Genomic DNA, 13288 nt, shown 5'->3' on the forward strand with positions numbered 1-13288 from the left:
ATATATATATATAGAGAGAGAGAGAGAGAGAGAGAGAGAGAGAGAGAGAGGAGAAATGTAAAGTAACGGGTAACATAAATGAAAGTGAACATAAAGTGGAAAACAATCAGGTAATGTTATAAAAATAGTAAGATAAAGGGGAAATAACAATAAATAAATTTTTAAATACTTTATGTGCTGGATGGAGATGTAATTGTTTACATTATTATTACATATTTTATATATATTACCTGATTGTTTTCTATTCAGTATTATCCTTTACTATTCTATTTTGTGATAATGCAAAATACTGTTTCTTAACTCTTATAATTCTCATCTCTACAGAATATGACATCATTCAGACCTCCTCAAAACATTGAATTTGAAATGAAATAAAAAAAAAATAAAAAATAAAAGTTCATTTTTTTATTTTATTTTATTTTTTAGTGAAAATATACCAATAAACCTCCTATGATCGATCTAAGTACTGAGCTACAAGCCCTTCATGGGTGAAAGCGGTTCGCAGTATTATTATTATTTAAGTATAATGAATAATCTAACACGATTGCCGATTTAAGTATATGTTAGAATTATTATAGCATAGAAACTTTGAACAAACTTAACATTAGCAATTATTTTACAGAGCAATCTCAAAGGACCTCCAACTTCCATACCGGAATACTTCGCAGGGCAGTCAATATTGATCACAGGAGGAACAGGGCTAATGGGCAAAGTGCTGCTTGAGAAGATTCTCAGGTGTTGCCCGGATATCGCCAAGATATACCTGCTGATTAGACCCAAGAAGCATGGGTCTGTACAGCAAAGATGGGAAGAAATCACAGAACTGCCAGTAATACGGAATTATTTGATCTTTCTCAATGGAAAAAAAAGCAATTAAATTTTAGAATTGAAATTTTATTTATTTATTAAAGACGTAACAAATGTTTTGAAGTAAAAAAAAAGGAAGAAATAGTTGCAGAAACTACCTGAAATACTATAACGAAATAAATTTTAATCTATCTCAAAATGGCTTTAAAATACTTATGACTTTACATATTCATGAACTGTCTTAATATCTATGTCATCATATTTTTTTTTTCAATTATCTGAACTAACAAGTACTTATGTTTAATTTCTTCTCTTTAGTGTTTTTACACGTAGAAAAAATTGGTTAATTTCAATCCTTCTCTCAGTGATAGTCGAAAAAGTAAAATCTACGCCAAGGAGATGATCATGTCAAGGTCAAAAATGGTTTACAGCTATATATTAATTGCCGACGTTTCTACCCACAATCCGATTCTTCATCATGGCTGTTGTGACTGGTGGAAATGTACAAAAATAAAACAAATAAATTTTAATTGAAATTCCTTCATTATAATAAAAACTCTTTTGTTTCATAGTTGTAAATTTCCACCTATCACAACAGCTGTAATGAAGACTTAATATTATGGGTCGAATAGTTAAATAATATTTCTATTATTTTGACCGCAGCCTATCTACTTCTAATTCACAGGCAGTCAAACATTAATGTATAATGAAAGCAATTCCGTTTTAAAAGTAAAATGAATTTATGTATATAAACTTGTTCCTACTAAAACAGAATACAAATTATAAAAGATAAAATATTAAATACTAATAATACTTAAAACAATCAATAGATTCAGCACTGATCACCACCTCACATCAAGTTACAAGTAAAATTGGTAAAATATTTAAAGTAAGATAAGTTTCCTTTATATTTTACAGCTTTTTGATATACTCAGAAAAATTAATCCAGAATCATTTAGCAAAGTTCACCTCGTCAAAGGAGACATATCAGAGGAAAACCTTGGGCTATCAGAAGAAGATAAACAGGTATTTCCTCATTCACATTTTTGATGAAAAGAAAAGGTACTCATCATAAATCAGTACTTTACGCAGAAATGCTTTAAATATTAAACAAATAAAATAATATTAAATTTTAGATGCTGATTGAGAAAGTAACAATAGTTTACCACGCGGCAGCAATGATACAATTCACGGACAACTTGCATGAACTTCTAATCAAGAACACCAAAGCAACATATATAATTCTGAATCTAGCCAAACGGATGATCAATCTACAGGTAAAAAACCAATATACTTTGTGATTGTGATTGTGAGCAGACACATTTTTACTTGTATTACGATTATAATAGTTTATATTATTAATTTTTAAATATTTTTATTTTGCATAAAAAAACAAAATAAAGTAAAATATCTTAAACAAAATCACTTCTAATTAATATTATTAAGGAATATTATTTTATTCCTGAAAACTAGCACGATTTAAAGTGTAGATAACTAAAAAAAAAAAAACAAACAGTCAAAAAGAGTGAGAAAGAAAATATCACTTATCATTTTTAACCTTTAATGTCTTCAATTACGAATAAAACAATATTTACAATTCAAATATATTTAAACAATTATTATTTTTCTAGTAGATTACCTTTTGATTCAATTTTTTCAAATATTATAATAAAAGTTATAAAATGGAAAATTATTCATGTGCTTTGACTAATAATAAAATAATAGTTCAGTGCCAGTGCTTGTGTGTTGCGGTCGCTCAGTGCTCAGACCTGGTGACGTCATTTGTAACGTATTTCCAACGTATTTTCAAGAACAAAGGGCTTTGTTCAAAGTGAATATCTATTGTTGTTGGCTCTTCTGACCACAGGAATGTGTGGATTTGCACAAATCAGGTTTTCAGATTCTTATTATTAATTATGTGCGAACAAACAGTGAAATAGTGCCGTGCAGTTATAAGCTTATTAGACTATAAGGCAGTGCGTAGACTCCTAACCAGTGATTCAGCTGTGCTTCTCTAAGCTAGTTGTAATGAAAACATTCATTCCCGGACATTAATTAATCAATGCGCGATGACCAAAGCGTTGGAATTAGCTCAAGCCATAGATCTCCCGAACGATACAGATCTTGAATCTGACATAGAAACGGACGCTGTCGAATTTAGTAACGAAAAAATCCCAGGTGTCTCCCCCTCTAACAAGAGCGAAGGCGGGAGCGCAAGGCTTGAAGAACCAGTCGAACCCTAATGAACCACCACAAGTGAAGACAACTAATAAAAAGGAGAAAAAGTTTATAAGCCCGAACAAATATGATGTGGGGGGGCTCTGATTCTGGCCATTCTCTTATTAAGCCGGAATTCTTAAAGAATGAGACTTCTACAAACAAATCCCAGAAACCAGCGCCAGGCATCGTGGATAGCAAACACTCTTCCGGAGGTACAGGATTTCTAATTAAAACTTAAAAAATTCCTACTCAGAAAAACAATAGGGTGTCTGGATTCTTCTTTAGACCCTAACAGACCGAGACAAAGTAACAAAATGGCTCAAGAACTTAAAAGTTGGCTATCATACATATGTCCCTCAAAAGGGCAAAACCCAGAACAAATATAGTATTATAAATCTCCATTCCCATAGAAGATGCTAAGTCCGCATTCCAGCATCCAGCCCCCATCGATATATAAAGGCTAGAGAAATCTAATATTGATGGCATAAAAACTCCCCTCTCCCCGTTAGTTATTACAGTCCAGGCCACATTAGCAGACATTCACAAGGTAAGACACATAGACATAGTGAGTTCTCCCAACAGGGCCCACTTTTGTGTTATTGGTGTCAACAATTTGGGCACACCAAGATTTATTGCGGGTACACGGAGGCGTGTGTACGCTGTGGCATGAAACATAACATCAGTGCCTACCCTAGGGTGGAGGACTCTAAATGCTGGGAGGGGCATGTGGCGGCCTATCGTTGGAGCAGGACGAGGCGGGGGATGGTGGAGCTCGTTGAGAAGAGGAAGGAGCAGAGAGCAGCAGTCAACACAAAACCGACAGCAGCTGTTCGTGTTCAGTTCCCACCACTGCAAGTAGACCGAGGACCAATAGGATGGAGTGCAGGAACGACATATTCCTCGTTTCTCCGTCCATCTAAAGCAGCACCAGCGTCTGAGCCCATAACGGATTCTCCTGCGTCTCCCGAACCCGAACCAATAGGAACCCAGCAATCCCTACCACCACCACTAACACCAGTGTAATACACCATCGCATAGTCAACATGATGGATCAAATGAATCGCATGATCAGTGATTTCTGTTCCAGGATCATGCACAATATGCAGACGTTTATCATCCTGGGAATTAGGAGACAAAAATCACCATGAATTAATTGCAGGTCCTAAATTACAACTGTTGTGGCCTTGCAACAGAGCTAGAAGTACTAGTGCCTCTACTGGCAATCATTGAGCCGACAGTAGCCGTACTCACTGACACCAGACTTCAGAGGAGAAGACCATCTCAGGGGGTATATAGCCACCGACTTCCTCCACGACCCACACGGTGGTGGTTCTCATAGATGCCGTCATCTCTGAACATCCCGGATATGCGGCTAAGTCATCTCACTGACCAAGTGCTAATGCACCAACCGACTTACATCATGGGAATCTACTAGCGTCCTTGAGGGTAAGTATCAGAACTGCGGCAGCTCATAGACACAGGGCGAAGACGAATCACTGGCTAATGGGAGATTTCAACGCCAGACACAGTCTATGGCATAACACCTCAGCGAACCTGGCGGGTAGACAAATAGTAAAAACTGCGTTTACGGTAGTTCACTCCGGCACACATACTTTCCACCATTTTGGGACAGGCTTTTCGTCGACAATAGACCTGTTGACTAAGCAGCATCATTGAGTCACAGGCTGCTCCGTTGCTGACCTCATCTCTTCGGATCAACCACCAGGAGGCCGACTGGAGCCGGTTTAAAGAGGAAATCTGCCTTAGGCTGGAAACTGTACCATCACTGCGCTCTGTGGAGGAAATAAACAATTATATAGACCACTTCACGGCAGCCATAATGTAATATACGCGCCAAGCCATCCCCACCTACCACCCGAGACCACCCCACCTCCAAAAACTCCCACCCCACATCATGGTACTCATCTACAGGAGGCGGAACCGGAAAAACCGTCATTACCACTCCAGAGACGCAGCAGTCAAAAAGGCCTTCAACTCGATCACCACACAGATCAAAAATCTCCTGCGCCAGGGGAAGACCGCCATCTGGCATGATTGCCTAAGGGCTACGCACAGCGACTACAGGAAATTTTGGAAGCCCACCAAGGCAGCAACCAAGAAGACCTCGGCAGTTCGCCTCCATGACTCATGAGCCCCGCTGAGCAGGACGAGTCGTTAGTGGGACACTATCAGCGGGATATTTAAGTGCGGACAGGGGTTCTGCTTTCGACACCACAAACGGCCGGTAAGAACTATTATATGTTTGTCTCACCTAAACAACTGAAGGCCATCTTGAGATGATGTCATGGAACCGAGTCCCTGGTCATGATGGAATACAGACCGTCCTGCTGAAACAATTACCAAGGAAGGGAATCACTCAGCTCACGAACCTGTACAATTCATGTTTGAGGTTGAGATACTTCCCCAACAAATAGAAACATGCCATCTTGTTTCCTTTCCTCAAGCCGAAGAAGGAAAAGTTCGATGCCGACCATTAAAGGCCCATAAGTCTGCTGCCTCATCTGGCTAAAGTACACGAAAAGATCATCCTTCGGGAATTCCGTGATGAATACTCCGTTATAACTTACGAGCAGACCGGTTTTCATGCTCACATGACCGCAGAACACCTTCTGATGAAGCTCGAGAATGAGGTGACCTCCAGCTTCAATCGGAACCATACTACGGCCATGATCTCTATAGACTGTACAAAGGCATTCGATTCTGTGTCTCACGGCATTTTTCTCCTAAGCTCATAGACCTCAAATGCCCGGAGCAGCTCTATGGCGTCATAGCATCATTCTTCGCCAACAGAACCATCTCTGTGCGGATTCGAAATGTGCTTTTCCCTTCCATTGACATGCGAAGTGCGACAGGGGGCAGGTCTATCGCCAGTGCTGTTTTCAATCTATAACGCTGATATGGTTGGTGAAAACTACAAATTAGCTACAGTCACAGCCTATGCCGACGACACCGCCATCTACAGCAGCAGTATGAACCCCAAACATGCCCTAGAGCGGGTCGGAGCAGTCAGCAAGGAGATTGTTCAACACCTGGGTAATTTAAACATCACCATGAACCCAGCTAAGACAGATTGCGTCGTGTTCGCTCAGCAACAATACAAGCGATCGACTCTCCTAAAGTCGCTCAAGTTGGACGACACCATCAACACCCCTTCTAAATCCATAGTATATTTGGGTGACCACCATCTCAAGTTTTCCACCCACCTCTACCAGAAACCGAGAATTGTGAGAAGGCGGATTAGTCTGAAGGACCGCCTCCTTACAGTTCTTGTTTCACACATCAACATCAGCGCTCTCTCCGCGGCTTAAACTGCAGATCTACAAGAGCATCCTGAGGCCGGCACTTTTATACGGGGCAGGACTCTTCACGAACCTCTCTGACGGCACGCAGCGGAGGATGGTCCGCACTACATCGTAGAAGAAGAAGAAGCCTCCGGAACTGCATCAATTCCTCGATCTATCTAATATCGACCCACAACAGCAGAGTTCATTGGTCGGAGGCATGTCAAGTTCTTTGACTCTCTCCAATCTCTGACCAATCCACTCTTTCAATCATTGACACCAGCACCACTTAAAGTGCGTTGGCAAGACCTACATCACCGTAGCCAATGAAATCCGCGAGTGACAGAGACACATATCTAGTTTTTAGTTTTCGTGCGTCAATGAAACGGGGGGTGCCCCAATACCTCACACAACTCAGATATGAACCACCAGCACATTCATTACATAAAAACAGTCATTCCTAAGAATAGAGATCTGCTCTAGTAAAAGGAACTAGCGCAGATAAACCTTGTATTTATTTTATATTATACTTGTTTTATTTTATTTCTATTATATTATAATTATATTTAAATTTATTTTTTAGGGGTTGGAAAAAATTGCATTGACTATTTTTGAAATCCTTTTATTCTGTTTATTTCCAAAAATCAGTGCTTGTTTTTGAACAAAAAATGGAGAGAGAGGCCTAATTTCAAAATTCGTCGTTTATGTCTAAATTCCTAGCTCGAAACTTGGCAAACCAATGCGCTCTGTTAAGACATTATCCCCATAGACCCCGCATGTTTTTTTATGTGGCACTGCAGCTCGCTTTCCTTTTTTTGAAGTAATAAAGCAAAATATGCCTAAAATGCCCGATATTTCCGTCCATCTCAGCTGGATCACAAACACAATACTAACCGAATCTTAACAACAACAGACATAACTGTTTACATATTACAAATAGGATAAACAATCCCCTGTTAGGATTAATTGCATCAGAAAAGTGTGGCGTATTATAAACAAAACATGAATAAAAAAAAAAACTTATTTGCCAACCCTATACTATTATTATTTGTTCATGCATTATTGTATATAGATACCACATCCAATCTATTAAATAGCCCAACTCCACAGGCCTTACTAAGACCATTGTACCATTGGCCCATTTAACCGTAGCAGGTTAATGGAGAGACCCAATTACTTAGAACCACGGACCTCCTTCAAGACCCCTTACTTCAGAACACTTGCACTTAACGGCGTTACATTGGTCTTAATGGTGATAACATGCACCAATATTGAATTTAAAGTCCTGTATTTTGATCTATAAGATCTATACGACTTCAGTATAGGACTCCAATGGGAGTCTTGGCAAAAAAAAAAAAATCTATACGACTTAAAAATTTCCTAAAACTTGATATTCCTAATCATAATTAGAAAGCATGATAAGTTGTAATCCCTAACCACATATTTTTTGCTTCAACATTGGGTATAGATGAAAAAAAAATTGTGTTATCTCATTTTATTAATTAATAAAAATATGTTCTATGACTTGTAAAAAATATAGAGAGTTGACTACAAAGACAATGTATTTTTACCTAACTACAAATCCTAAAAAATCAGTCTGTAGCGGCCGCCTAGGAAACAGACCAAATAATTCACCCAACCTTTTTTAGATTTCGCTAGGACCAGCATCATCGGCCATACGTTGTCAAGAAATAACCTTATTAGTTGTACAATTTGTATATATTTTTGAATATATTATGAATTCTTCTTGATTTTAATGAAGAAACAAGACGGAAATTAAATGATATTTTCTAAGATTCTTAATTCCTACACATGAAATTAAATTTAAAAAAAATTGTGTTAATATGTATTAGCTGAAAATATTTTTTTATAAAGTAGAATCTAACGTACAAGGTAATGGGCTAGATCCATCATTAAAATTTGTTGATTTCAAAAAATGTATACTTTAATGAACCTATCAATCCTGACAAAAATATGTGTATAAATTTGAAATAATAATAAAAAAATTGAGTTATAAAAATAAGGAAAAACAAAGTAAGACGAAATACATTTAAAAATTACTTTGCGATATCAACGTTAATATTTCATTGGTAAAATAATGAAATTTCTTAATTTATAACTAAGTTATATATAAGGAAGAAACATCTCAAACAGTTTATTCAGTGAAGTAATTCAATATTTTTAGTTATTCCTCTATGTATCAACCGCCTTCAGCAACATGAACATTCCATGCGATGAAGTAGAAGAGAGAGTTCTTCCAGCCTGTCAAGACTGGAGGGATATCTTGTACTTGTTGGATAATGAGCCTTCAACTCTTACGGCATTGAAAGAAAAGTATGTATATATGTAATATATTAACAACATTAAGAAATAAATAATAAGATGAAAAAAAACTGTTAACAGGTTGATGTGTGGACATCCAAACGGTTACACTTGGAGTAAATCAATGTCCGAGCAGATCGTTGACGAGCACAAGGACATTTTTCCAACAGTAATTATCAGACCAACCATAGGTGAGCAAACTTCCAACATTAATATATCAATGGATTTCTAATTCACTATGAAAATAAATAAATCTGGTGCGTTCATTAAACCACTTTCACTTACCAGCTTGAGGATTCTATTCCTTCTTAAATTTAAAATAAAATCTGCACCGCTACAAGCCATGGAGGGTCAGGGGTTCAGTACTATGTAAAGAAGTACTATTTTTTTTTTTAATATTTATTTATTGCTATTTACAACTGTACATTATAATACATTTAGTAAATCTGATCTAAGTTAAATTGGAGTGTTACAGACGTGTAGGGAAACTACCCTACCCATTGGTAGCACTCTAATGACATTTTACATTAGCTGGTCTGAAATGTATGGAGATGGCCACGAATCTTCTTTTCAGACGCCTCGGAGGAATGTCAGGAATGGAAGAGGATGCAATATTAGAAACTAGGGGGTTTGAGTAATTAGAGAGTTTATAATGGAAGGAGTGATATCTGGTTCGGGATAGATCAGTTACACAGGGAACATTAAGGTCTTTATGTATGATAATATTTTTTGACAAAGTAAAGAGCATTGAGGATTTTACGAAGGATTTTGGATTGTAAGGATTGAATACGAGAGGAATTCGAAGGTTTTGTGGAGCCCCAAAGATCAACTCCATTACAGTCATGTAGATCAGTCTTTTGTAATGTGTTGGAAGTTTAGACCGTTTGTCTAGTAAGTGCTGTAATAGTCGAAATCGACGAGTAGTTTCATGTCTTTTCAGTCTGGTGTTACTATTACTAGACCAACGGTTGTGCAAGTATGTGATTTAGTATGAATCCCGCTCGACCGCCAGATTTTTACCCAATTAAGGGTACCCGATTTAAGAGGCTGGGTGGTCCCCAGGAGGGCTCCAAGAACCCACAGGAGTTAACTCACGGCTACAGTGTAACAGAAAACAATTTTCTGTCCAGCCGGATTCGAACTCGGGTCCTTAGAGCACTTTACGCACTTTACCCCGTGGCCACCACGCCCCTTAAGGGTTTCCTAAAGTGTAAAAAACAATAATTTATTATCTTCCCTCCTAGAATATAATAGTTCCTAACAACGCTGTGTAGCATAGAATGAACCCGATTTAACGGCTTTCGGATATCAAGGCTGTTGCGAGAACCATTTTCTCCTTTCATTATTAATCAAATTCTTTAATAGTTTATATGAATCTATTTTATACTCTAAAAGATTTTTGTGCATTGAAGCACGTTCATACTACTCCAATGATGATAATAATACCAAGCTAATATTAAAGATAACTTGATTATACATTCATATACCGAGGTTGATAAAAATCTATAAAGCCGTTTTTGAGAAAATCGTGAAAGTAAAAATTATTATATATATAATAAAATTGTTAAAAAAAATTATAATTGAAATATTTTGTTTTCAGTTTATATTTGATGATTGTTTGAAAACAGAAAAATATAGAACAAAACTAAACAATTATTTTGTATCTTTGTAACTAAATGGTAGGAAATAAGTTCGGCTTAGCTGCACTAAGAACGTTAAGAAAAAAAAAAGAGAAAGAAGGATGAAATGGCTCACACCCGCTCAGCTTAAAGACTATTTTATTCTTCCTTTTAATCCTCTCTATATACTTTAATACAATGTTTTTATATATGAGTAGGTTATTAGGATAGATAACAGATAACATAAAACCCTCGAATCTTAATTTATACGATCAGATCTTAATGATGTATTAGTATTTCACTAGGATCCACCATTTAGAATTTATAGACGAAGCATTGAAAGAAAGACCTTCACATTCTAATACCTTACTTTATCAAAATAATCTTATTTACATTATTAAACAAACAACTGAGCTCCAGAAACAGGTTTCTTTGTTGTTATATGCTGTATAAACCTCACTACAATTAGTGTACTCTATGCCTTAGTTTCGAGCAAAATTTTAAGAAAAAAATCGCTTCTTGTTTTACGAAGATTTAAGTTATAGGAAATACTACTTGATAGCACAATTACAGATTTTAATATTTAAGAGTTTTAGAATCGCCAGAAATAGGACCACCTAACCAGTTCGAGGTGTGACAGATACTATTAAAATAATTAATTTTAAAAAAATTATAATTGAAATATGTTATTTTCAGTTTATAGTTGATGATTGTTTTAAAACAGAAAAATATAGAAAAAACATAACAATTATTTTGTATATTTGTAACTAGATGGTAGGGTATAAGTTTAGCTTAGTCGCACTAAGAACGTTAAGAAAAAAAAGAGAAAGAAGGATGAAATGGCTCACACCAGCTCAGCTTAAAGACTATTTTATTCTTCCTTTTAATCCTCTCTATATACTTTAATACAATGTTTTCATAGATGAGTAGGTTATTAGGATAGATAACAGATAACATAAAACCCTCGAAACCTTAATTTATACGATCAGATATTAATGATGTATTTGTATTTCACTAGGATCCACCATTTAGAATTTATAGACGAAGCATTGAAAGAAAGACCTACACATTCTAATACCTTACTTTATCAAAATAATCTTATTTAAATTATTAAACAAACAACTGAGCTCCTTTTATCACCCCCAGAAACAGGTTTCCTTGTTGTTATATGCTGTATAAACCTCACTACAATTAGTGTACTCTAGGCCTTAGTTTTGGGCAAAATTTTAAGAAAAAAAATCGCTTCTTGTTTTACGAAGATTTAAGTTATAGGAAATACTACTTGATAGCACAATTTCAGAATTTAATATTTAAGAGTTTTAGAATCGCCAGAAATAGGACCACCTAACCAGTTCGAGGTGTGACAGATACTATTAAAATAATTAATTATGTTCTATAAGCTGGATTTAATGAATCGGGCTCCTATATCTAACTATATCCGCTATTCCTGAAATTCAATTTTTTTTTTGTATAAGATGTATCTTACAAAATATTTTATACGAAACAATGCTTAATTCTACTAAATCCATTAAATTATGTACTTTTTAGTGAATACAACTTTCAAGGAACCTTTCGAAGGTTGGGCGGACATCCTCGCAGGCCTCAGTGCGATTTCCGTGCCCATCGGCTTAGGCCTGATCCGAGTGGTGTACTCCAGGGACGAATGCCACCAGGACCACATACCCGCTGATATAGCCATCAATGCTATGTTGGTTGCTACGTGGAAAAAGTATATGGAGTAAGTATGTAAAGGCTCCACATAAAACTAAGTAAATGGACTAAAATGAAAACTAGCAGTAATGTATTCTTGTCATTCCTTAACGTTAATAATAACTACATACATAATGTGATAAGAGTTACTGATGTTAGTAGATTAAATGCAATCAAAAGTAAAGAGTTCAACATATTCATAGAAAATTTTCACCCTAAACAATTATTTATAAAGTTTGGGATATAATCCTAAAAAATTATAATAATACGTTAGAAAATTAAATATAAAATACTAAAATCATTAAAAATTTTTATGGATGTAATTTTATAAAAGGATTATCGAAAGAGATGCAGAGATCCTTCAAAGAATATGACGTGGGTGAATACTTCTTATGTTATAGACCTAGTAATAAGATTAAAAATTGCTACAGAAAAATAAAGGATAAAGTGGAGACAAAAGATGTCTGAATTATCCAGGAATATATATAAGAGTATACTATAAGACATGTATCCAAAAATAAGCATAATTTTTATTTTGAAAATACAATTATTTTACAAAAATAAAATAATACCTTCAAAAGAAAAATGTTGGAGGCTATTTATATAACATAAAATATCAATTATACCGCTCATTTCAAATCAGATACAAAACATTTGTACCAGCATTATGCTGAAATTTTAAGCAAAGTTAATTTATTATTATAATCTTATCCTTTTGTTTTGTTAAGAAAAATGATATATAATTAAATTTGATAGGTTTTTAAAATACTATATAAGTAAATAAAGAAACTAGAATAAATTCTGAGGAATAATGAGGATCTGCAAACCTGGGATGTTGTGGTAAGTTACACCATTGTGTAGCTCACCACTACCTTTAGTGTTGATACAGTGGTGAAATAGACATTGTATAGGTAATTTAGCACTTATGATCAAAATTAATTTATTATTGCATATTGTTTCCTAATTTAAGAAGTTTCATAGTTGACTAGTGATAAAAACTGACAAAGGCATATAGCCTGCAATAATGTGATAAGCAATGATTGGCTGAGATAAGTGTGAATAAGGTAGGAAATTCAATTTTTCATAATTGATTTTTAATGAATCAAAACTTAGTTAAAAATTTTCAATTGATACATCCTTGAAAATGGCCGGATTGGCGGAAAAGTGGGAGAGTAAAAATAATAAAGAAGTGTTAAAACTATATAGATGTTTTTTTATAACTAATGAACAAATTTGTCCCAAGCAAGAATTCTCATATATATAATTAAGAATTAAAAAATCCCTAGGAATAGTTCAAACTAAACCTCA

The 13288-nt window shown here is 35.4% G+C and overlaps 1 protein-coding gene and 1 long non-coding RNA gene across 3 annotated transcripts in view; one reads left to right on the forward strand and one right to left on the reverse strand.

The window, feature by feature from the left end:
- The window catches only part of LOC136795894 (uncharacterized), a 355650-nt gene that overhangs the window by 94850 nt on the left and 247512 nt on the right, over window positions 1-13288 (reverse strand). The window lies entirely within an intron of this gene.
- Window positions 1-13288, forward strand: part of LOC106686835 (putative fatty acyl-CoA reductase CG5065) — a 29647-nt gene that overhangs the window by 7611 nt on the left and 8748 nt on the right. For both annotated transcript variants that reach the window (XM_014430393.2, XM_014430392.2), the window contains exons 3-8: window positions 623-829; window positions 1726-1833; window positions 1944-2084; window positions 8515-8663; window positions 8733-8842; window positions 11819-12008. In XM_014430393.2, coding sequence (XP_014285879.1) covers window positions 623-829; window positions 1726-1833; window positions 1944-2084; window positions 8515-8663; window positions 8733-8842; window positions 11819-12008 — 905 coding nt within the window. The remainder of the gene's footprint in view (window positions 1-622; window positions 830-1725; window positions 1834-1943; window positions 2085-8514; window positions 8664-8732; window positions 8843-11818; window positions 12009-13288) is intronic.

The sequence above is a fragment of the Halyomorpha halys genome, unplaced genomic scaffold (assembly GCF_000696795.3).
Source record: "Halyomorpha halys isolate HHAL.00 unplaced genomic scaffold, Hhal_1.1 Scaffold886.1, whole genome shotgun sequence".
Taxonomy (NCBI): domain Eukaryota; kingdom Metazoa; phylum Arthropoda; class Insecta; order Hemiptera; family Pentatomidae; genus Halyomorpha; species Halyomorpha halys.